We start from the raw sequence: 27,232 nt of genomic DNA, 5'->3' as shown, positions 1-27,232 counted from the left end.
ACGCCCGACAGCCGTCGTAGTCGAGTCGCAACTCTCCGGCTGCTTTTGGTGGCTTGAAATCTCATCACCCACCTGTGAACTACTGGGGTGAAAATGTAGATCAGGGGTCGCCGGCTATCCTGTGAGCAGGGCTGGGGATTCGGCTCGGATTATCAGCTGCCTACATCCGGAAGATTATCATAGGAGAGGCGAGAATCGAGAACCTGCCTTGTTTTCGTACAAATGAAGCAGCCTACATTCTCCACTGAATTGAGATTTATTTGACAACAACGAAGAAGGTGTTGTTTTTACCAGTTGTGCTGTTATCTGCAAGTTTTTGTTTTACGACCCTAAAAATTGTTCATTGGCTCATTAGGATTCTGTCAGTAATGAATGATGTATCACGTTTTATTGTGTGCAGTAGTGACGTTATGAAATTATGCACCTCCTGACAATAGATTTCTGAGTAATTTGGACCAGTGACGATCAGGCCGTTTGGACTGTGGACAGTGCAGTTGATTTCTGTATGTTTTCAGACCTACTGGAATTAAGAGACGTATAATCATGAAGGTAACAGTGTGCTTTGGTGCCATCAAGATTATCGTTCCGTGTGGCGATGGCAAGTCAACCATCGGCGAGCTCATCGAAAAGTCCGTGCAGCGATACAAGAAGGCTACGGGACGGGTGAGTACATGATATACAATATAGTGTCGATGATTTATGAATTTTTTTCTCACCATACTTATGTCTCATGTATACCTCTGGCTCTGTATTTTATGTGTGTGTACTACATTTCTACGTAGTTGTAGTTGATGAGACTGACTGTCTTTTACTATATACTGTCCATAGCTTGCAGTGATGAAGATCAGGAGCTGGAGCAGAACTTACCTGTTATTTCAGAAATTCAGCCCAGAAGTGGATGTCTGACATCTTCATTTTTTTTTTAAAGATGCTTTAATAGATTTGGCAGTCCCTCAGTTGAGTCATCTTCACTCTTTAGAATCATTTTGTTTTTATGGTTTTACCTTGACTTTGCCATTTTCTTTTTTAAATTAAACTTTGTTGAATGGAAACTACTGTATACGCCATATGTTTCGCGAGTCTAAATTTTCGCGAATTTGGAATTCCCGACAATTCTGCGAGTGGTTAAATTCGCTGTTGTGGAGTCAGAACGGAGAAGTGTACACTCGTGCATTGCATTTACATCGGGATCAGAGTCAATATTTTTCGCGTGTCTTTAATTTCGCAAATAGCACCTGACTCATGAAATATGCAAAAATAAAAACCTCGCGAAATATTCAGTGTTACGGTACTATATTCTGAATAGTGAATGTATACCAGTATCATGTGATCTTCCTTTCTGTTATTGCTGTACAGTACATACATTATACTCAAACATGACCCCCCCCTCCCCCCCCCCCACACACACACACACTGGGTAAGAGTGCAAATGTGTGTGGACAGACATTCGGATTGGTGTACATTTGTACACATACACACACACATATTACTCTGACCTTTCTTCTGATGGTGAACCTTTATTTTGTAAACAGTGTTCTTTATGACCAAGCAACTTTCTGGGGTGCATTGTGAGGGTTTGTCTAGACTTTGGCAGTAAACTTCTCTGTTTGTGTTCATACTGGAGTATGGAAAATGGATTGGTTATTAAAAGGGATGGTATATTTGGTAGAGATGAGGATTGAACTTTCAACTTTTTGCGAGATACCGTACCGAGAAAACATATGAATTCATACAGAGCACGACATTCTTGGAGGAATCCAATGTTTATTAGATGAAAATTGGTTTGGAATGGCTGAGACATCCAAAAACAAATTAAAAACAAAGTGATCATAATAAAAGATGGGTCCCACCTTTTGTTAGGATTGCTCTGTTTGGATATCTCAGCCATTTCAAAACCAATTTTCATCAAAGAAATGTTGAATCCCTCATCAAATTACATGCTCTTTCTAGTTCTCATTACCTCACCAAAAAATGTTTAATAGACACCTGAAGTAAGGTCTCAACCAAAAACTATAAAATCCCTTAAAAGGAAACCTCAAAGGGTATGAAGACTTTCATTTGTTTGTTTTTGCTTTAAAAATGCATGGCAATGAAATTTGATGTAGTATGGCCAAGATTTCTGTGAAGAAAAAAATTAATGAAAACAGTGACAGCACTTTCAAAGCTTTATCGAGTATTCAGTGTGCAACTTTTGTTATAAAATGCATTTCCATGATTCATGTATGTCCAGTACTTATAGCTTGTAAATTATTACAATTCTCGACCATCAAAGTTGCATGCGAGACCTGAGGTTTTTTCATGGTAACCTGTATTGCTTCCCTCACATCAGCCTGCCTTGTGTGCTTCCTGCAAGTGCAAAAATTCATAGGCAATATATACACTTCCTACGACTGCGAATTTAGTATTTAGTTTTAAAATTTAATGATTTATAGGCCTACGTACAGAACTGTATAGGCCTACATACGTAATGTATACAAATGATTTTTTTGATAAGTTATGGAACTGTGCAAGCTGTGCTTGCTTTGTACAGTGTATTTATGTACAATTAGTACAATTCTACTCTCTTGCAAGGTTGTTGCAGTTGTAAGCTTGTGTCAACCAATCCTCCCCAAATGCATTGTGTGCGTGCATAGTTATTGTCTCAGTCTACTTGTACAAGTGTACATGTACACAAACACACACACACACACATACACACGACCTTGCCCAACAAGTTTTGGAGTCACGCTGGGGTCAAAGCTAGTAAATACACCTGTTGTTCTGTCCTTGACCTAAGACTACTTCACATACACTGTGCAGCGAGTTTTGTATGAATTATTGTTGATATGATGCTGCATAACAAATGAACTTGAAAAATCATTTTCGGAGGGGAGGCTGTCAGACGCGAGTTGCTGTTGCGACAGTGTACGCCCTCGTCTCCATGATGAAAACAGGGGGAGGTGGAAATTCAATATAAGAGCGAGCAAGGGAGCAGCTGCAGAAGTCATAGCTCCGCGAGTCCTTAAAAATTTTGAATGACTTTACAAGGTGCCTGGGGTTAAATGTGTGTGCCGGAATACCATCGCTGTGTATCAACGAGGCTGCTGCCTGCTACGTGTACAAAATATCTGTGTGCATGTGGTTGCTGTTCAGACAACATGCATGGATCTACTGTAACCGATCTTGTTCACGCAGTTAAGGTGCTATACAAACCCATTACATTAGATGATGACGGTTGATGTTCGAAGACATCTTCATGCTCTAGCACAGATGCTTGAGAGAAACTGGCCATTTTTGTGTGACAAATATATATGTGGATCCTATGACGTTTGTGAGAACTTGAACTGTTGAAATGAAAGCAATGACTGTGAAGATACAATCATAAATGGCCTTAAGAAGAAACACAGCCATCTGAATTTTTAATGACAGTCATGCACTTATGTAACTGCCCTCCCCCCCCCCCCAAAAAAAAAAAAATAATTGAAAGAATCCTGTCTGTATCATATAGGCCTATGCATCTGAAATCATGCATTCCTAGTCATGGTATGGAGCTATCAGCTGTATAGATAGCGAATGGTCCTCTGCAACATTTGTACATTATCAGGGCTCGCCACTACTAAATTTATTTCTCTGGTGGCCTATTCAGGCCACAGAAATCTATGAATTTGAAATTTTCGTGGCCCGAAATAAAAGGAAATATAAAGATTTATTTTGAATTTTAGCTGCCCTGTTAGGCTACTAAAGATAGCCTTTTGAAAATTTGGTGGCCTGACATCAATTTTTGTGGCCCCAGGCCACTGCTATCTACAATGTACAATGTACATGTATGATCGAATATTGAGCCCTGATCATTTGACAAACTTTCTGTCCTGTCAATAAATCACCCAACTCCAGAACTCATTCGTGACAGAATTTGACAATCATACAGGGAGGTGATGCCATTTTCCAAATACAATATGTGTGTGTGTGTGTTTGAAGTTTGAAGTTTTTATTAGCAACAACATTTGAACATGTACATTTTCAATCATTATACAATGGTATTTACATACATATATGAAAAAAAATACTTATCTATTACTCCTTTACAATAACATGATTAAATGAAGACATTTGAGATTTAAATGTGATACATGTAGCGTAATTCTACAAAGTTGTTGTTAACAAGGAAACCAAAAGTTAGCACACGTGCTAGTCGAGATTGGTCACCTTGATCTTCATACTAAAAGCTAAACACAAACGAAAAATTATTACATGGTTGGTTGAAATGGCTGTTAATATTTAAATACAACGTACATCATATATTTTCTAACACAGAAAACTAATTATACTTGATACAATATCTATTAGAGAAGGAAATCTGCAAGGCATTTACGAAATGTAGATCTTTTGCTTTGTTCACGCATTTCTCCTGGCAATGTGTTCCAAAGTTTTGGTCCTAAGTAAGAAATTGAAAATTGTCCCTGTGTGGTTCTAAATTTTGGTAAGTACAACATTCTTTTTTCATTTGTTCTTGTCCTGTAAGTATGATGCACAATTTGGCAATAGTCATACAGAGGGTGCGGAATAGTTCCATTGCAGAGATCGTACATAAATGTTAAAACTGAGAACTTATGTAACCTAACAACATCTAGAAGTTTGAATCGTTGGAACAATGGTTCTGAATGTGTTCGTAAAGTCGAAAATGTTATAGCTCTCAGAGCCATTTTTTGAGAAATATGTATACAATTTAAGTGAGTGTGGGGGGGGGGGGGGGGCTTGCAGTTTGTTGGGGAAAGTCAAGTGGATGAAAGTCAAGCTAACCTTTGCCTCCCAGAAAATGTACTCTCAAAGAGGTCAAACCATTCAGGCTCCAAATGCCCGCCCAGAATTGAGCAAAGCCTGGCTCAAAAGCACCTCCTGACCATGATCAACTTTATACTAGATGTAGAAATCTGTGTGGAAGGAATGTTATTTGCGATCTTTGCTTTCGTACATTGTATTTTTTAACAATACAGAAATTATTCATTTCTCAGAAAATTCTCACAAATTATGTCATCTTGATTTATAGGCGGTTTTCAGCATATTTTCCCCTGCCTCAAATCATGTTTATTATGAACAATAGTTATGTACAACATCAGATAGAGTTGAAATATCCATCATAGGGCCTACATATTGTACAAATTAGCCCTATATCATACCAGTGTACATGTTCGTGCTGATACTCTGTAGCTTCCACATATGGCTCACATCATTCAATACAATCAAATTTGATTTTTTTGTTTGAGTTCCAGTTGTCATATGAATAAAATGCTTATTCCATTCATCATTTTCTCTTTATGATAAGATTTGCAGAAATTACACCATCTCGAAATGTAGGCCTACAATATGTATGGTGTAGGCCTACAGTGTAGGACTACTTCTGTGTACTACTGTATGTGCAGGTGCTGTTCTTCCTGGCATTTAAACTTTGCTGTATTCTACACTGTGTACACAGTTTTATATTAAGAATAAAGAGAGTAATGGGCTTTTTGTTTTCAAAATGTAGTGTTTTCAAACCTGCACACAAATATCCCCCTACATGTTATTAAAATGCTAACACTCAGAAGCTAATGCATTAATACATTTTGCTCACTGTAGAAAATCAATCTCCTTCAATGCAGGTCAATACTACAATTGATGCAATTTAAACCGTCTGGCAAGATTGTCTGAGTTGGCAGCTCTGGAATCGCTCTGCCATGTGGCAAAGCACTAACAGATTAGGGAAAGGGCTTGAGCTTTTAGCCTCAATTTATGACCCGCTTCTTCGCCCATTGCTATCCATCGGACTCCCTGTGCCCATAACCTGGCATCTCGCTGGCAAGTGCAGATGTGTGATTCAAGGACCAGTGCAATTGCATGCAATGTGTGCGAATGAAGAAGGAAGCGATTCTTGCACAACAATGGGGAGAGAAAAAGGGGGAAAGTGGTTCCTTTTAGTTCTGATTGCTTGGCCTGGCCATGACATCACTCAGAATTCTGGGTGAATTAAGAGCAGTGACAGCCGTTGGACATGCAGGAATTCAGGCCTGCCAGGGGTTTGAACGGCTGCAATCCAGCAAATCCAGTCGTAAAATGTGACCACCTTATTATTGCAGAAATCGTCAGGGGGAGTCATCCCTTGGATCTGACTGAGCCCAGCTCAGGCTGATGTTTCATCTTCTTCTTCTGCTTGTTATGGGAAGTGGGGAGGGGGGGGGGGGGAGGGGTGGTGCTCTCCCACGAGGCTTCCCAGCAAAATTACATCTATCGACATCAGAATCATTTACATGTAACCCAGAATACTGAAGAAGGGGATGACTCTACCCTGTAGTTTTATCCCTGACCTAGGTCATCTAGGATAGCATCTGTCTGTTTTCATTTACAATGTAGGTTCCAGCTTTCTTCAGGTAGGCCTATTCGCTTTAAGCATTTTTTTTTTCTTTTTCGGGGGGGGGGGGGGTGGATTTTCCATAATCGAAGGGTCTACATACAATGTGTAGTACTATTATAAGCAAAGATCATAATACGTACCCTGTATTTCTGTATACAATGTAGAGAGTAGGCCTGCCCTACAGCTCAAGTTATTGATCAGCAGCCTGTGTTCATTTCCATGTATACTGTATCTATCTCTTTGTCATTTGTCCGGTAATGTCAGAGATGTGGCCAGTGTTAAAAATGCTCCTCGCCATTACGAGTGGATGCGGGTAGTCACTGGCTACACCATTGCTTGTAGTGTCAGGGAGGTGAGACAATACCCTGGTAGTGTTTATACAGTGCACATATAGGCCTACCGGTACACCACAGCAGGAAATGGCAACTGTCACAGGCAATTAATTAGCATCATATGTCAAACAGCACAGCTCTGGGTGACTGCACATACATGTACATTGTAGCTCTCAACAAGCTGAGGTAGCCTTTAAAACTTTGCTCAAGAGGTGACATAGCTGCCGTTCCTGGGATACAAAACTGTTCTTCCCACACCACCCCCCCCCCCCTTGAAACTCATTTACAAGTTTGTAGTATAATATATTAAGTTTGATTGGCTGACAGGGCAAATGATTTCACCTCTGATACGGTGAAGGTCTGTGTACTCCATGCTGAGTACAAAAGGCCTGGAATGCTGACTTAGTCACGCAGTTGTGCATGACAACAATGCGGTGCAAAAAGGTGGAAGGTGGAGGAATAAACAAGCTTACAAGTGTCAAGGAGTCTGCGTCTTAGCAAGTCATAACTTGCATTTGAACTTGCCCGAAAAAAGATTAAACTTTTGTATAATAATAGTGTTGTGTATGATACTGATGACAAAGTTAGAGATGTTGTAGGCCTTCAACAAATTACATGTAGTATCAAAGCATTAGGCTGTCATGGAACAGTTACTGTTTTGTTTTGGTGTTTGTGTTTTTTTTTTTTGTGGGGGGGGGGGGCACTGGCCGCTGGGTGCTTTTGTTGTGATTTTTTTTTCTTTCATTTTTTTTTTTTTTTGAAGAGCCAAAAAGTGAGGTGGGGGGGGGGCTATTTGGCAGACCCCCCTTTGCCTACCCGCCCCCTTTTCACAGCCTCTTAGTATTTCTCTCACTTGCCCAATGGGGTGATTTGATATTGGCTGTGTGGCCGGGAGAGGTACTGTAAAGTACCCGTACATGTACAACTCATTGAAACTTGTTGAAATTTATTTATTTTTATTTTATTTTTAAAGAATAGTAGGCCTACGTATTAATAATTATGCTAATTTTAGTTGGCAAACAGTGCCAATAATACCCGTTTAGAGTCCCCCTGTCTAGGAGGACCCCTGGAGGACATGCTGAATGAAAAGTAGCCATTTTGTATACAAACTCGTGTTTAAATAGTGTGCATACTTGAACAGTACATACGAGTTGATATCGTGTACTGTGTGCCCTGTACAAGGAAATGCATGAGGCAATGGGGAGAGATATTGGAACACGCAAAGAATCTGAGGAATGCTACTAATAACCCATTATTAATACCACAGTGATGATACTCAAAGTGCTGACCCTGGAAGCATTTTTAACTCACAGGTTTGATAAAAGAAGACATTACTCCTTTAATCAGGTACATGTATGTCTACAAAAGTAGGCCAATCCCTTTCCAGCAAGATGTATATATAAAGGGCCTACAGGTACAATGTAGGCCCTACCTTTTGTGCCCAGATGCGGAATAATCCACTATGAAAACACCCCTTCTTTCATCATTGTAGATGATCTAGGCCTATATGAATTTTTTTTACAATTTTCTTCAATTTTCTTCAATTTCTGTTTGTTTGTTTGTTTGTTTGTTTGTTTGTTTGTTTGTTTGTTTTTTTTGGGGGGGGGGGGCAGAATTTAAGTGTGTTAAGTATAGGTTCATTTAAAATGCGCAGTATGTTGATTATTCATCAGTGCTGAATGAATGAATAATAATAATAATAATAATAATAATAATAATAATAAAATAGTAATAATAATAATGATAATAATAATAATAACATTAATAATAATAATAATAATAATAATAATAATAATAATAATAATAATAATAAATATATCTGCACAGTGGAGATCTAAGCAGCATGTACTAGTACACGTACACCATATACATTTGTACATGTAGGGCCTATACTTTGAATGACATTGTTGGCACCACTGCATTGTGTATCTAAGAGGTTTTCCCCAGGAACAAAGACATTCTAATTGAGATGTCCATGAGCAAACATAACGGTATACATGTAATTGTATAAAATCTGTGTGACTGTCTTGGTAGCGATTGAGTGGGCGCATTCCGACCTATGTTATTTTAAGTGACTCATTCAGGGCGGATAACCCAAGACATTGGGGGGCCATTCATTAATTTTCATTGATGGATTCTTACACAAAACAAAGCTACGTGTACTGGGAGTAGTGGGGGCGGGCCAGCCACCCAGCCAGGGAGGGGGCGCTTGACATGGATCATGGACTGTGTGGCGGGGCATCTAGAAATGTATGGGTATTTATACAGCAGTGCAAATGGGATGGTGTGTGCATTGTGTTTCCTCCTCTGTGTGTGAATGAGCTGTCCTGGTGGCTATTGTAGTCGCTACAATTGCAGCTTCACAGAGTTTGAGTCATTAGCATGAAAGCTGCATTCTTCCAGCTCACAAAGGGCTGAATGGGACTGGGTGGAACTTGGCCATTCAACCAGGGATGAGTTGTCCAATGGGTACTGTACTGTGCACAGGTGGTGTAACATATAGGCCTACCTACAAGAGTGTAGGCCTATATCGTGTGATGTCTAGCTGGGTATACAGACATGTGCTTCAAGCTCCATGATACATTGTATACCCAACTTCAAACAGAGACAGAGCCATGGATACATCACAGATGTACCTCTCGATGGTTAACCCGTTATTAAAGTATGAGTCCCGAGTATACCTTGTACTTGGGCAGGTGTCTATGGGAAATACCGGTACATGTTGTAGCAAAATCAGTCCATCCTCAATGGGTTAAAGATGTTCTCTAGTTTATAGGACTTTGACAGACAATAACTACTGAAAGCTTTTAATGCTAATTGTACAGCATACATGGATACAAATACAGTAGGCCTGTAGGCTGTATTCATCATGTACACCTGTTTATTCACTTCATATTTGCTGAAATAAAAAACATTCAAATGTTTACATTTAAATAGCAGATTTGTAGTCTTATTGTACAAAAGGTATGATTTCAATACATACAGTGTCGTCTTGAAGAATAAGAATATCTTCCAGTGCCTTTTACCACATGGTTTAATGTTTGCCTGTGTGCCAGTATTTATCAAATATTTACCCATTTTTAAACTATTTTTGCCATTTTGAATAGCAGTGAGGTATGTGCTATGTATTTTGAATGTATTTCGAATGTATTGGAAATACAATTTGTAAACTTTGACTGTAAAATTGGTATGGCATGGTTTATGAATTATGAATGTCTTTTCCACCAAAGAATTGTCAATGAAAGAAAGCACACCTGTAGCACTGTACCTGATAAGTAATGTCCTTGATTCACATTAAACACTGTATCTTTTAGTACTAAAAAGACAGGGCCTAATGCATCATCATACTCCTGTTCAGAAAAATGAATATAATGGTTTGTCATACTGTATTATTCAAAAGATGCTTTTTAATAAGAACAATTTGTAATTAAATGCATTGAATTTGTAAACTTCGCTCTAAGCCTCAATAAAGATACCCTCTGATACATAATAGTGTATTTTATAAAGGTATGAAAATACTGATGTCTTCATATCTTGTGTTTCAAAGAGCAAACCTATGTCTTTAAGTATTTGTTTATTGTGAGAAGTGTTCTGCATCATACATATTTTGATTCAATCATCTTGAGCTCTCACAATCCTCTAGGCTTGGTACGTTCACCTTATCTTCGATAGAACCATGGAGCTACTGTAGCTCCATGATGTAGAACTATCCTCCACAGCTCCCCATGATTTTCAGTGTGGTCATAAACGTGGGGATATGTCCGTGATGTGGACATCTCCTCATAAATCACGGTCCCCCAGAGGGCAGATGCAGTCTTCAGATGCAATAACTCGGGGAGTAATTAAATTTTCCCCACAAAAAATACAGAATGGGGAAAATGGGAAAAAAAAGGGGAAAAATAAGGAGGAAGAAAACCGCTTTTTTTTTTCTTGTGTGTATGATGAAGTAGTGTTGTTGTACAACAGCAGTGATTGTTATCCAACCAAGCCAAGGGAAAACAGAACTGAAAGATGTTTCTACGGAGATGTAGTATCATATTTTATGTGCCTATACTGACAGTGCATTGTGTTTTGGTAGCATGGAAACTGTGCAGAAGAAAGAGCTGAACAGTGACAAAGCTGAATGTTTCAACTTTCATCAGTAAAATTCTATGCTGCTTTGCTTTGATTTTTTTTATAATTTTTTGATTTAATATTTTATTATTATTTATTAGTAATAGTATTTTATTATCTCAAATTTTGATGTGATGTTTTTGTAATCTTGTTAATATTTTGATCAATAAAAACTCAATAAAAAAAAAAAGATCTCACTGAAAAGCAAAAAAAAACAAAAAAACTTTCATCAGTAAAAAAGAAAAGACCTTGATGCAAACTCACTATCTCTCACTGAAACAAAAACTCAAACACCAAAAACAGCTATAGGCCTAATTGGTGAAATGAATGATAGAGAAACCCCTAAAGTAATGCTCTGTGCACACACGTTCATCTACGCGAACATTAATTTATTGTAGGTCCCTGTAACAAACCAAGCTGTGATTATGTTTGTTTGTATAAATGAAAGTCTTCTTGCCAGATGTAGGGCCTACGCTTTTTTTTTCAGTATGTACATTATTCATTTCAGCTGTGTATTTGGGTACTATTTTTATGGCATAGGCCCTTTTAATATCTCTAATAGGATTTTCAACTGACAAATGACATGCCTTTACAAATGCAGTTTATCTTCAATGTTGATTTTCACATAGATGCTAGCAAACTGCATTTGAAAAGAGCTAGAGGTGAATACCAGAGATAAACATACTGTATTATTAAGCAGCATTGTGACATTTACCAGTAGTTGTTAGATTTGAGTAGACATTCCTCCATGAATGATGGGTAGAGATTTGATAAGCTTCTGGCAGATGAGAGTTGTGTGTGTTACTATCAAGGTGTTCAGACACAGAAAACATTGAATATACTATTAACGGTGTAGCCATACCAAAACTGTATAGCTATACGATGAATCTATACGTCTGAATGCTGACTAACGTAATGTTGTATTGTAACGGAATGACGTATAACAAAACGGCAGAGCATTGTTTCGAACTAGAACTTGATAACGAATCAGCATGCCATCATGACCATGTGCGTCTGAACGTATGGCGACCATAGAACGGTACATGTATATAACTGCTACCATCTGGGCGGGGCTTATGAGCAGGCAGGAAAACCTCTCACTAGCGGTGACGTCATGATCATAACAGCATGCGCAGTGGGAAACTGCACATCTACAATTGTACAGTAAACGCTTTCCACAACGGTCAAGATTAGTGTCTGAATGGTCTGTTGGCTACACAATGATTCTTTATACCATGGACCTACACACGTTGTTTCTTTATGAGTTTTGGTATAAACTGGTTTGTGTCTGAACAGGGGGTTTCTAGTGTTTCCATATAAAGGACAGCTGCCCCCTATCAATCAGACAGGTTTCCATTCAGACTGTTTGTAGCAGAAAAGCTTTCACTCCCTGGACTCTGAATGCACTGCTCTTTGTAGGAATGATACTCCGTGGAATGATGTAACAGACCACTGCTCCCTTCAAATCCCCCTGCCCCCTAATCCAAATATACAGTACAAGAGGGATGGGCTCACCCAGCATGTAAACCTAAACACTGGATTACATCATACACAATAACAGTGTAGGTCAGTTAGCCTAAACTGATGCACCCCATTCACACCCCATTGATTATCTTCCTATGCACCCAGGCAAACCATCTTGAATTTCTTGGGTGTAAAAGTCTTTCTTTGTAATCATATCTGTAGAATTTTTCGGTCTGAAATCTCTGAAGATCTCTGAAAAAAACTGTTGAAATACTGATAAGACACTGATGAAAATTATGGCAAATATTACCTCCCTCTCTCCATATATAGGAACTCCATATACTTCAACCATTGTTCAGATACAATGTAGTGCATTCACAGTTGGGTTAAAAGTTTCTGCAGTGTATTGTGTGGTAATTTGAAATGTGAATGCAGATACACCGCAAAATGCACCATGAAATACATAGTGTACATCACAATTTTAACTCAGCCCTGATATTTAGGGTGGCTATTCAAACTTCACTCCAAACTATGTGACACTGAGTGTGCATTGTGTCTCAAAATGCTACTGATTGTACAGTGGTATATTTCTTATGTGATGTGACAGACTTTCTGCCTTTTCTGGGAGGAGATTTGTACATGTGCTGTGCTTGCCTCTGTGAGGCCAGAGAATATCTAAACACTATTTTGTGAATGAGAATGGTGCCAATGAATTACTCAAGTATGTAATACCTTGGTAATCTTGTGTGAATGCAGCTATAGGGATGACGATGGGTCTAAAAAGTTTCCTGCTGTAACAGGAAAAATATATAGGCCTAATGCTGCAATGCCCAGACCGCTACACATAGTGGTGACACATGTGCTGAAGCTGGCTGATTTTAGGAACTCGGGTGCCTTTGCATACATTGTGATTTTCATGGGACTTTTTTTTAATTATCACCTTTAGGTACATGGGTAGGGGAAATTTTGGCTCAAAAGAAGTTGAAACAACCCCACTTGTTTGCCATAGGCCCATCTGGTATCATCAGGAAGAAATTTGGATTCAGTCTGAAAGGGGTAAGAGATGGCATCGGAGTGGTGTATTTTTGGTTTCAAGTCGATTTCTGAGAGCTTCATGGTGGGCAGGCAGGGCAGCTTGAGGGACTTATGATGTTCCTGGTTTCTACATTTAGCTGATGTGATAGACTTGTTACTTCTATTTGCCTCCTAGCCACAGATGCTACACCCTTCAAAATATTTTTTTTTTTTTTTATTGGTTACAATTTTGAAAACAAATTTTTATTATGCCTCTAAAGCCATTAGTGCTAGAGGCATTATGTTTTCAGGCTGTCAATACCATTCCTCTTTCTATTCCTCTTTCTATTCCTCATCCCTTGTTCTACCATCCATGGAACTACTTAGGCATCGTTTATCTAACTTGAGAGAGAGAATCACGTTTCCAAACGCGTTTGGAACGGTGTTTGTAAACGTGGTTTATCTAACCATCATACAATTGCGATTCTAGTGGTGTCACTGCGCAGCTGCTTTGCGCCGTTTGACCTGGGAAACAAAGGTCAACTGCAACCACAAAACATGCCTCCTCAGTCACACACAAATAATGGGTAGAGAGTACAACCGGAAACAGCTGGGATTTGACCTCGAGATATAAACACGTTTCAAAACGGCATTGCGTTTATCTACTCACAGAACAGCGATTGTGGTCTCAAACGCGTTTCAGAACGCCCTTTGAAAGGCGTTTCAAAACCGCGTTCCTAGACGCGTTTGAAAACACGGTTGCGTTTATCTAACCCCTGAAAATGCCTCAAACGAGTTTAGGATCGTGATTCTGCCTCAGAAAATTTTTAGATAAACGCAGCCTATGTTAAGTAAGCTCTATGGTTTGACATCTCATCATGAGCTTTTGGGGTGTTTGCTGTCAGTTTAGTCCTACTCTATTTAAAAGACAAGTTCACCTTTATAAACATAAGGATTGAGAGAATGTACAGTAGCAATATTAGTAAAACACATCATTGAAAGTTTGAGGAAAATCAGACAATCCGTTAAAAAATTATGAATTTTTGAAGTTTTTGTGCAGCCACCGCTGGATGAGAAGACTACTGCTAACTTAGATGTCACATGCTTACAACAATGTAAGGAAAATATAAAGAAAATTTCACAAAATTTCATCTTTTTAAAAAAGTACACATTCCCTTGACTTGTTACTGACATACGTGTTATGGGTAATATTATTCCCCCTGCCTTTAGAAAGAGGCAAGTCCAGTGCTCTTTTATTATGCGAAAAAAGTGAAAATATGTTTAATTTTCTTTACATTTTCTTTATACTATTGTGCACATATGTATGACATCACAAGCTGTAGTCTCCCCATCCAGCAGTTCCAAAATTCATAACTTTTGTATTGATTGTCTAATTTTCCTCAAACTTTCACTGATGAGTTCTACTGATATTGCTGCATTCTCTCAATCCTTATGTTTATGAAGATGAACTTGTCCTTTAATAATGGTTGGGATGTACAGGTACAGGTGGGCATTTCCACAGTAAAAGGGTACATTTCAGGGATGTCACTTTATTTTCTTCTTTTTTCCCCAATGTGCATTACCCCCTTACAATAATATCATCTTTTAGAATGCATGATGATAAATATCTTTACTCCAAAATTGCTTCAAAGAAGCAGTCTATTAGAATTATTGCCATAATGAAACATCTATATGGGGTAACATAGAACTGCAACACTGGACAGACATCTAGGCCTATATTTATGCATAATGAAGGTCAAATGATAAATGCTCATTGAAACTTTGTTTTTGAACTGAATAGCCTAAATATTGAATAGAAAGATAATAACAGCTTTTAAATCCTATTGAACATTGTGTTTTTATGCCATTTCTAAACTCAGTGTGTTTGTACATAACATGAACAGACAAAACTCAAACTCCTACATTTTTTTTTTTTTAATTTTGCACGTGTGACTATCCTAATTTTAGCATCTGTGTGGAGGGGAGAAAATACCCATTCAATAAATTAGCTGTCTGTAATTTTTATGTGCAGATTTTCAAAGCCTGCATCCTTGTTTTTGCTTTTTTGTTGGCTAAAAAAAGAAAAAAAAATACACATGCCTTTTACACTGGGGGTTATGGAAAGTAGCCAAGCAGGGATCAGGATTTTATATCAGTTTTTCCCTTTTTATTTCGTGTTTGAGAGTGGGTGGGTTGGGGAGGGGGGGGGGGGGGGGAGGAACAAGGGAGGGACGGGATAGGAGGGGAATTGGTTGTTTGGTAAGGTCAGGCAGTGTGTCAACTAGAACTTGTTGGGCTAATATTGAAATCCAGTTACTGAGCATTAACATTCGCAAGTTTAAATCCCACAGCACACACACACACACACACACACACACACACACACACACACACACCCCCAAAAAAATATACCGGAAATCGTTGTCACGCTCTGGAGGAGTTCCTCCCGATATTTTGACAGGTGGGGTGGTGTACAATGTTTGAACTCCCTGTGCAGATTATGAGGTCACTCATGTTGGTAGTGTTTTTGGATGGGAAAAACAGGACTGTAGCATTGTACTTCATACTTTCGGTAAATTGAACTCTTCTGGTGAGTCCCCTCAACCAAATGTACGATTCCTGCCAAATTTCAATCGTATCTCACCAGAATACGGATAGATACCCCACACTTGATATTGCTATTTTTGTCAAAATGAACATCAGACCATGAACATGTGTTTGTTCTGGAAAAAACTTGCTGACATAAATTTGTTCTTTTTTAATGATATAGAAATCTCTCTATGATATGCTTGTTTAAAGGCAACTTGTCATAAAATAAAAGTGTTTTTTTTTGTTTTATTAAAACAAAAGAGATTAATGGCATGGAGTGGGAGTGAGAAGGAAAGTTATGATGCATATAACATGGTACAGTGTACATGAACAGCCGTACTTGAAATAATTGTGCGTACATCATGACTCTGTTTCGAAAGACAGACATTATATTTCTGTCAGTTAAAAGTGATGCATGGGAATTGGAACGTGAAATGACAATACAAGGGGCGGGGATGGAGTGATATACATGTAGTACCAAGCCTGTTTATCTATCAGCATAATGTGCGGATGATCTTTGAGCCACACCCCAAACTCTGCATTTTTCTCCAAGATCGAGCCGATTCCACTCTGCATTGGTATACCAATCTATTATCGCTGGTTCCCTATGAGGTTAATTGATGCATTCCGAGGTTGAATTGTTCTCCAAATGCAAAAAACATGGGCAGTCCTCAAAAGTGAAGGCAAGTCGTCGTATAAACGAATGCTGCCAGTGCAGCGCATTGTTGTCGTACGGTACCTGGCTTCTCGCAAGTTCAAGGGCGGGGCGGGCGAGTTCAAATGCTGCCGCAGCTCTCCCTAGAGATGCGGAGCTACATCCAATCCAGGGCAAAGTTAACAAAGTCGTGGAGGTTAATTTGTGGGCTTTAAAAGATTGAAGAACCTAATTTGATGATGACTCTCCTTCCTGACTTGAAGTTCATCTCTTACAAAGCCATAGTTTTGTAAGTTTTGCATGGGGCATAGAAGAAGAATTCTTATCTAGCGTGCTACAAACCCACTGGCCTGCTTGCCTAGAACAACTGAAACTCACTGTTGTGCCAGTAAAATCACTTGGCTCTCATCTGTTAAAGGGGAATGAAGGCCTAATGGTTTATTATGTGGATTGAATGAATGCAAAATCCCACCAGAAAGTTTGGGTTTGAGAAAAATCGGATGATTGTTTCAAAAGTTATGATTTTTTTTTTTTTAAAATTCCAGGACTGCAGTCACCGGATAAAGACAACAACAATTTGTGATGTCACACATGAACAATGATTTAAAGAAATTTTGCACAATTTTGTACTTCATGAAAAGTAAACTTACCCTCTACATGTTTATTTTATACTGACATACAGTGTTTTATAGGGTATTAAATATTATTTCCCATGCCTTCTGAATGAGGCAAGCCAAATGCTTTTATATTATGCTAGAAAAGTAAAATAAAAAATCTAATCATAGTTTACTGAATGTTGTATCTTAATTCTATCATCTGTGGGAAACCTTGAATATGGTAAATCTGGTCACTAGCAGGGTTTTAGGTTCTTGAATTTGGTATTTATTTTTGGCGATGATGATTTTTTGATATTGTTTATAAAGTTAGAAATGCAATATCACATACTCTGACAGCTCGTAGGACCACGCAGCTCAGATTTTACAAACTTCAATTATACATACGGTACAAACAGTCTTTCAACTACATAGAAATTCTTATACAACCAGTCTTGTGAAAGAGACTTGTGTAAAAAAAAACAAAAACAAAACATGTCAGGTGGTTTTGTGCAAGAAACATTGGTCCTGATATCAATAGTAGAAAGACTACAAGTGTAAAATATTCTTGTTGCTCTACTATATTCTGTACTATTGGTCAAGAAAATTAATCAAAGTTTAGTGAAATGAATAGTTAAAATATTTTGGGATGTTAAGCAAATCAAGAGTGCTTTGCGAGGTTTTAATAACTGTCATTGAATAATCAAGACTGCTAATTTGATAGATACAGAAAGACATTGTTATAATCATGCTATTAAAGGACAAGTTCACCTTCATAAACATAAGGATTGAGAGAATGTAACAATATTAGTAGAACACATCATTGAAAGTTTTAGGAAATCGGACAATCCGTTCAAAAGTTATGAATTTTTGAAGTTTTTGTGCAGTAACCGCTGGATGAGAAGACTACTGCAGTGTATGATGCCACATGCGTACAACAATATAAGGGAAATATAAAGAGAATTTCACAAACTTTCATCTTTTGAAAAAAGTACACATTCCCTTGACTCGTTACCAACATATGTTATGGGTAATATTATTCCCCCTGCCTTTAGAAAGAGGCAAGTCAAGTGCTCTTTTATTATGCGAAAAAAGTGAAAATATGTTGAATTTTCTTTACATTTTCTTTATACTGTTGTACGCATATAACATCACAAGCTGTGGTAGTCTCCTCATCCAGCGGTTCCAACACAAAAATTTTAATAATTCATAACTTTTGCATCAATTGTCCAATTTTCCTCAAACTTTCACTGATGTGTTCTACTAATATTGCTGCATCCTCCCAATCCTTACAATGTATGTTTACAAACGTGAACTTGTCCTTTAAATGTGTAGGAATGCTAAACATCTGTTGTTGCCTAATAAATGGGTTCAGGAGGATTGGGATATTTTTTCAGGGAAGGATGGAGAGGGAGAAGGGACAGGTATGGAAGGAAAAGATAAGAAAGGAGGGGAGAGAGGGAAGGAAAGATAGAGAGGGATGGAGCATTGTAGTTGAAGGGTCACAGAGGTCAGACTAAAGTATGGCTGCTGTGCTGTGGAGTGTAGTTTTGGTAATGCAGAGGTCAGCGTTATGACTAGTCTTATTTCTAAGCCTCAGCATAAACTTCCATGATGGCGATGATCACAAATTACCTTGATGATTGTTTCTGAAGGATCGTGGTGTTATTAAAAAAGGACAGTTGATGTGGGTCTTCACTTTCTGAGTATTTTTCCCATCCTCCCTGTCCTTCCTACCACATTTCAAATGTAATCACTCGGTCTGATCATATAGGCCTACACAAGTATTAAGAACAATGTCAGATTGAGGCCCTGAACCCCCATACTTGTCATACGCTCAAATAACAACAAAGGACTGGGCAGGTAACCGCTGCGTCTGAAAGCGAAGAATGGCGAAGAATGGTGGCTTAGTTTCACTTTCTGCCCCTGCCTTTGTGATCCGTATTGCTCCAGTGGTAGACGAAGTCCTCTGATTCTTTTTCGTGAGTACCCTCCATTGTGCAGGTAGAAAGTGGTTTTGCTTACCGTTTTTGAGTGTGGCCAACTCCAGTCCTCTTCAGACGAATGATCCTGGGTGGCGTAACCCATGTTTGTTGGACTGACAACTTGTACGTACAGTACATACCACAACAAGAGGCAGGTTGTTACTCAGACGTTTTCTTGTCTGCGTGTCTGCCATCAAGAGTTGGGGTAAGAAAGCAGAATGTCGAACGTGGACTAGACTTTTTTGACCATGCAGTGTGCAGAATGCGATATATCGGCAATGTGTACGGCATACTTGTAGAGTTTAGATCTACAGTGTAGCTCTGACATGCCATTTGCTTGTACACACCAGAAGGGATGTTTGTGTTTGTTTCAATACCCCATTTATGCACTTAATGGGACTGTGAGAAGTTTTGTTTGTGTGTGAATGGATGTCAAAGTGGCTGTTTTGAATTCATATCAAAAGTTTTACTAGTAACATAGCTATCCTAGTGTTTGCAATCAGTCAAAGCATCAACCACTTTGACACAAGGAAGGTATCAGAGGATTAGATGATGCTGGATTTCATTTTACATAACAGTGTATGTCTATGGTGCATTCCTTTCATGATGAGCCACTACAGAAACTCATAGTACCGTAGTATATTTGTAAGGAATTAAACTGTGAAGTGAAAAAGACAATCTTTGTTTATGTTAGGAAAAGTTATTACTTTGGTATATTTTCTTCTATGATACAGAGGTTAGAGATCTATATTAAATGCACAAGTACCACCACCACCATGAACAAAAACAACAGCAAGGTTTAGTCTTTTACTATCTATAGACCTTTAACATGTGTGTGACTACCAAGGAAATCTTAATTGCATTTTTATTTTTGGTGTGAGGTTGTGAAAGGGAAATGGAACTCTTTACCGATTTACTTTGCTATGCACGTGTGAAGAGTATGAATTATACCGGCCTTACACGTAACTCTAAATGCTCATAATGCAGGGTGCAAGGTACACTGTACACTGTAGTACATTCAGTGCAGAGTATCTAGCGTTTTTGTATTTCAGCAGTTTGATTTTACACTTACCTGCATGTACACTTAATTGTAGATTCTCTTTTATGAATCTTTGTTCAGGCTAGATATGAGTTTGCCAAAAGTATAATAGTGCTCATTTTAATAGAAGAATGTATGAATTGTGCATGTAAACTACCAGAGAGTTTAATATTTATACATTGATGTGTTCACCACTTGCACTGTATTTGTAGGATGACAACCTAATGTGAGTGGCTAGCATTTTTTTTTTCTTCAATCAAGTGTTCGGAATAAAGTTTTTCTGCTCCCTACTACCGAGCACTTTGGCAAACATAAAGAACATACAAATGTACAGTGTACTTTAAATAGTTTATTCTGTAGAAGTGAAGTGAAGTAGGATTCTGTTGTGTTCACTTGTAGGTATGGATGTACAATGTAGGCCCTACAACTGTCTTTCTCAAGACTTCTGTGCATTCCAAATGCCAGTGGTTTGCTCTGAATAAAAGCATCCACTCCATTGAATGTTTGCTGATTGTCTTACAGGGCAACAACATGTTGGGACTTAAAGGTCCAGTTTATCTTTGGGAGCAGTGATTTCAAAAATGTTCAAGATATCACATTTGATGCATATGTGTAGGTCTGTTGTATCATAAAACATCCTACCATATGAAATATTTGCAATAAAACCTAAAATATAAGGAGATATCGGGTTTTTCTCAATAAACCGTAACTGTATACGGTTTAGTCTGGAAACATTTTTATTATAACTATTGTTCACATTTTGTGTATTTAACAACACTTAACATCGATTATATGGATTCAAATTTTGACAGTGGTTGTTTCTATCCCTAACTCACATTTTAGAACTATTTTAAGCACTAATGCTGGGTTTTTGTTTCATCTGCAAATGGTAAATTATGCCTTTAACTCGTGTAGGGACCTAAAAAGTGCTCCAAATTGGCATGTTCTGGAGGTGATCATTGTGTGAACTGTAGGGGGCCTATGTATGGAAAGGTTATCTGCTGCAGCAGGGCAACTGAACACAAAACAATCCAGTCTAGTATTTTGTGGTAGTGTCATCATTTACCTGTGTGATTGTAAGAGATTTGATTTTTACCTGCTTTTAGTCAAGTGTTCTTGCAGAATGCTCAGAAACTCCATGTAGAAGGTTCAGCTATAAAACCAGATATTTTCACATGCTGGAAACTTTTGCAAATTTCGCTAGGAGCTAAGATTTGCAGAAGTTAAATGCATCATACAACAAGGTGACATTTATTGGCTACACATTATGCATTGAATGTTAGTTGCAATACGTTAAAATTTCATGCTGAGAAAAAAAAGGTGTAGACTCCAGTTTGCGAATTCATGTTTCTAGTGTTACAATGTACAGTACGAAATTCATCATCCTATGAAGTTGCAAATATTTCAGGTTTGGGTTTAGTTTTCTGTGAGCGTATTTTCAAATTCGAGAAGAGAGAAAGAGGGAGTGATGGAGAAAGTCCAGGGGAGAGAGAAAGGCGGAAACAGGTGTATTAGGCTTTGATATTAATTATCATGATTATAAAATGGGCTTTAGAATCTCTGCAATCTGATTGGTCAATTATCATTAGCATTGCTTTTTACTGATCTACACCAAGCCATGTGTCTGGTAAAGTCCAAACCCATAGCTCGAGCCTCATATAGTGCTGTGTAGGTGTGCTGGAAGCATGATGGGCGAAAAGGTTGAATTTTATGAATTTACGGTCTATTTTATAAAACAAATGATGCACAGGTCTATTTTGTGGATTGTTGAGAAGTGGGTGCCCTCGTTATGGAAACAATCTAAAACCCACTTACTGATCTTGGGTTATAACTTGTTCATCCAATTCTCACCAATCCACTCTGTCCTGTGCATCATTTCTGTACTGATGCACAGACACACTTGATGCAGGGGTAATGCTGTGTGTTTAGCTGAAGAAATCATCGTACCATCTTGAAGGAAGGCTACATCAGAAAGAGTCTGCCATTGAGCTCTGCATTAGTCGTGTTATGTGAACAGAGCCATGACATGAAGCTGGAGTTCTGTAATGAGATGATCACATGCCCAAGTGAATAGTATTTTACATCCAATAAAGACAGATTTTCCTCTTGTGACTTGCATAATGCTCAAGTGTTAGCTGGCTGTTACACTAGCACATGCTTCAGATGCAAGGCTTAAGTTCACATGTAACTGTATGTGAGAATATGACATTCTTTTAAATCTGCACAGCAACAATCTTTACCTGCAGTTTCTTCTTTCGTTAGCCCCCGCAATGATATGATACTCTTCACATCGGAGTTTGCCTTTTCAACAACTTCTATGTGTGGAAGCGATTAAATGCCATTCTACTGAAGATGACATGGCGAGGTACTTTAATCTTGTGAAGTCAACTTTATATTCTTGTCATGTCAACATGTCAAGATAAAACTTACCGTTCGACATGGATAACGCACATGATAAAGTGCATGTGGGACAGTATGAAAAGTCCACAAGACACATCGCTGAGGAGAGGGAATAAAGATATGATAAAAATTAATGGAGAACTACATGCAACATGTTTGACAGTTGGCATTGAATATCAGTTATATTGTGACCAAGAGTTTAATAGAAAATTCTTCTTGGGATAATGGGGCAGGATTGCTTTTGTTTTATAGTTGTTTGGGGGTTTCCATTTTGTTCTTGCATTGTTTTGTTTCTGTAGGTAGACTAGTATGGAGTATGTGAGGTATGGGGACGCGCTTCTGATATTGATAAGAGCTATAAATGGAGCCCTACAGTACCAAGGGTTACTTATTGTACATAGTGTGCATTACCCGAGTATATCTACATCCTGTAGTCTTCACGATACTTCCAATATACCCCGAGCTGTAGGATGGCGTCAGCAGCTGTGTTGATGATTAATGGTAATATACATTGTATCTCACCCAGCTGTTGATAATTGGTACAATGTATAAAGTGGGCACACTATATGAGGTGTCATCATTATCATGTTGTTGTGTGTGCAGTATTTAAAGGGCTAAACAGAAGTTTATATCATTCTTGATAACTCTGTGTCCTCATCTGTCAGTCGTACTGTTTACAGTAAAATGAAATACATGTATGGTGGTGATGTTACTCGTATTTGCTGCAGAACAATTGCTTCATCAAGTGATGAAAAGACAACTTGCAATGATGTTGAAGTTTGATACATTCCCTGGAGTATGAATACTACAAATGTTTATGTAGTACACAGTATGAATTCCAATTTCTACCCTATCCGATATGCTGTGTTGTGGTTCAGGTGTTTTTTATGCATTTCTTCATTCATATGCCATTTGCAGATATCATAGTTATTGCAGGCAAATCAGATATCATATTTTGTACAGAAAAATGAAATCAAGAATGTGATTTTAACCGATTATCGTAGACTGGAATATTCTAATGCAATATGAGCACATACCTAGAGAAATCTGGACAGTTAATATGAAATTATTTCATGTCACTTGAAGTAGAGAAAATCTTGCTAATATTATTTGAGCACTGCATGTCCATTGGTGTACCCACAGTAGCAATGTAACACTGCCCAAGAATTGTAGGAGTCACAACACAATACGTAGCACTGATGTTTTGATGTGTGTATTAAAATGCAAATGATGCCCCTATGTACACTTGTAGTGTACATGCTGTAAACACAGCTGGTTCTGCGTGCGTATCGGTGTGTGTGTGTGATGCTGTATACATTTAAACACTGTATACAAATAGACAGCATTATCAATCACCGAGATTACCGGATGGGCAGTTATGAATCGCCTCTGCTCCTTTCTAGCTCTATCTCCCTCCTCTGCTCTCTCCCCCTACCCCCCCCCCCCCCCTCCCCCCACCAACCTCTTGGATTCCTATCCATTCCGTACTGTACGTCCTGCTGTTTATCAATGATCCTTGTCCAGCACTGCTCCATCTGACTGGACTCCCTATGCCAGCAAAGCCAATCAGCTGACTTGAGATGCACCTTTCTTTTGATATATTTTCTCTATTTTTTTTTAGGATTATGGAAAAGGAGATAGTGTGTGTACATGTACACGTATGTGTTTGTAGATGTCTGAAAATTAATTAGGACCTCACTGTAAAAAGTGTAGCATCCTGAGCTGAGGGTAATGATGCATGCTTTTTGTACTGTGTGTGTCTGTATTGTGTTTGTGTGTGTACATGTGGCGGTGTGTGTATACTGTATGAGTTTGTGTGAAAATAATATGGGTCTGTGTGTGTGTGTGTGTGTGTATGTGTGTGTGTATGTGTGCATGTTTGTATGTGTTGTGTGTTTGTGTGTATTGTGTGTGTGTTTGTGTATTTGTGTGTGTTGTGTGTGTGTTTGTGTGTGCATGATATTGATACATCAACTCTACACACAGTGTACCTCCTTTGCCAGTGAGTGAAACAGTATTCCTTTGATTGCACTGTGTGTTATGATGGCAAATCCATGATGAATCATGTATTTTTGTTTTGCCTTGGTTTGTGTTTGGTGGAAAAGAAAACTATGGATGGATAAATGGTAAAAACCCAAATGCTTTTTTGACAAAGTTCTTCTCATTCATCACATGGTCTGACTTGAATATTATAGGTATAAAGGAAATGATTCAGTGCTTGTATTAAAGTTGTATTCTTAGTACAATGTAATTAGTTTCCTCTCCTGTGAATATAAGGAAGAAATGCCCAATTAATGAATCCCCATGTCTTCTCTTTTTTTTCCCCTTTTTTTTCATTGAAGTGGCTGTGACCGTCAGCTTCAGGGATCCTGGTTATTGCTTTCGCAACTGGTGTTGCTTTTCTTTTAATTATGCATTATTTGTTGAACGTTTGTGTTTTGTTGTTGTTGTTGTTTTTGTTTTTTTCATCCAGAAATGTACCAATTAGAATCATTCAATTTGAGAGTTTGGTGTCTTGCAATTTGATAGGACACATACATTGTACATGTAACAATCCATTTTTAATCTCAGTGACCAGTTCGGGCCACAAAAAGATAACCCTTTCAGAAATTTGGTGGCCTGACATCAGTTTTGAGTGGGCCCACGGACCACTGGGCCACGACTAATGTCGACCCCTGGAACTTCGACAGAGAAGATGGAAGATGCCCCAAAAGTCAGTGTGTACCCTACAACAAAAGCATGCTTGCAGATGCAACATATAGATTGTATACAGTAGTTGCAGCTGCTCGCTGAGTGATTGGACCAATGGGATGGAGGGGTATTACACGTCATCTCTACTTGGTGTACAAATGTAATGTACCGGTACCCTATTGAAGACATTGAAGTGCACCGACCTGGGGAAAACAATCAAAGAAGTAATCTCCATGGGAGAACTGAAGCTCTGGGTTTGGAAATTTTTGAATGGAATCAACATTTGGATGGAATTTCTACCACTAACAGTAATTAATGCGGAACGCTGTACACATGTACGCACACTGCAGGTGTGTGTAGTGTGCCTATATAAAGCTACATTTGTAGTAGGCTTCAATGATTACTAGACAGAGCTCGAAGCCTTAGTGTATACATGTCTGTTACAATGTAAGTGCTGGTACTGAATTTTGCTAGATTTTAAATCATTTCATGATTACATTGGAAAATGTGTAGGCAAATTGTTCTTGCATGGCTCAGACAATTGATAATGTACAGTAGGCCTATCTGTCAAAAAAAAAACCAAAAAAACAGAAGACTTTATACTGTACATGTATTGAAGAAAAAAGTGGTGCAGCGAGGTGTGTATAAATTCATGCACAATCAGGATGTGGGTGCATTGGGTTCACAATGCCATGTACAACATGTAGTTCACTGCAATTTTTTTTTTTTTTTTAATTGTTACTCTCAAAAGTGGTGGCATTGTATCATACAGTTTGTAGCCATAGGCCTATATTCACACACAAAAATTAAAACAGATTTGTATGTAACCTGTTCTTTTGTTTTTAGCAAGAAGCCATTCAAGCAACACAAAAGAAGCAATTCATTTGCAAAATAGCAAGGGCAATAAAATTCTTGTTCGATTATAATCTATAAAAGTTGAAGTGGTCTGTGAATTATGTAAAGGCATCTTTCACATCAAATAATCCAGCTTGTCTCCAACCCCAGAATTGTGTGATCTAGCCACACCCATTGATTGATTCAGCATTTTAAGGGGAGGAGTGTGTTGTTGGCTCAGTAATTTTAATGTAGGATGTGTGTGTGTATGCATACAAAATTATTACTCACCCACTTAAAAGTAATGATTGTATTGTTACACACTTCAGACCGGTGGCAGCTAGCCGCCTCTGCCACAGGCAATGTGGGTATGATTGATCGCTGTCGTTATACAGCCATCAGCACAGTTGGCTGGAATTCCAAACATGACAGGACTTAACCCCCACTTCTGCGCCTTTTCAATCATTACCCGTCGCCAACATTCGGGCAGAGGTCAGTGGTTACACTCGCAAATTGGTTTGCTTCTTGACACGAGGGGATTTGGAATGAGGTTTGTAGATTCTTTTTTTAAACTCAACATCCATCGTAAATGTCCTAATTGCACTCCTGTGTGGAGGATTTTAATTGTTGGAGTATTAATCATAAACTTCAGGATTAATATGCTGGATTTTGCTTTGGTTGTATTAATAGCAATATTTTATTTTTTTTTCTGGGGGGGAGGGGGGGGGGTTGTTTTTCCGTGTAGCTGTTACCGAGACAGCAGAGGGAACATTATTTCTGAAATAATTCTATTTTCAGTATTTCTTTCCATTCAGCTCCTTCCTTATTTTTCTGGACTTTTTTGGCCTAATGAGCTAGTAACTCTCATCATCCACGTTTTTTCCATGATATTGATAATGATGATGTTAATAGTAATGATAGTGATAATGATGATAATAATGATGATAATATGATAATAATAATGATAATAATAATAATAATAATAATAATAATAATAATAATAATAATAATAATAATAATAATAGACAATAATAATAATAATAATAATAATAATAATAATAATAATAATAATAATAATAATAATAATAATAATAATAATGACAATAATAATAATAATAATACTAAAATAAATAAAGTGAATAATAACAATAATAAA

General features: G+C 38.1%; 1 protein-coding gene across 1 annotated transcript in view; it reads left to right on the top strand.

Moving 5' to 3' along the window:
• Window positions 1–227: 227 nt before the first annotated feature.
• The window catches only part of LOC140243719 (partitioning defective 3 homolog), a 122,041-nt gene continuing 95,036 nt past the window's right edge, over window positions 228–27,232 (top strand). The window contains 1 exon segment of the mRNA XM_072323383.1: window positions 228–663. Coding sequence (XP_072179484.1) covers window positions 544–663 — 120 coding nt within the window. The 5' untranslated portion in view covers window positions 228–543.

The sequence above is a fragment of the Diadema setosum genome, chromosome 20 (assembly GCF_964275005.1).
Source record: "Diadema setosum chromosome 20, eeDiaSeto1, whole genome shotgun sequence".
Classification (NCBI taxonomy): domain Eukaryota; kingdom Metazoa; phylum Echinodermata; class Echinoidea; order Diadematoida; family Diadematidae; genus Diadema; species Diadema setosum.
The sequence above is the reverse complement of the archived record's forward strand: the minus strand, read 5'-3'. Positions and strand labels throughout refer to the sequence as shown.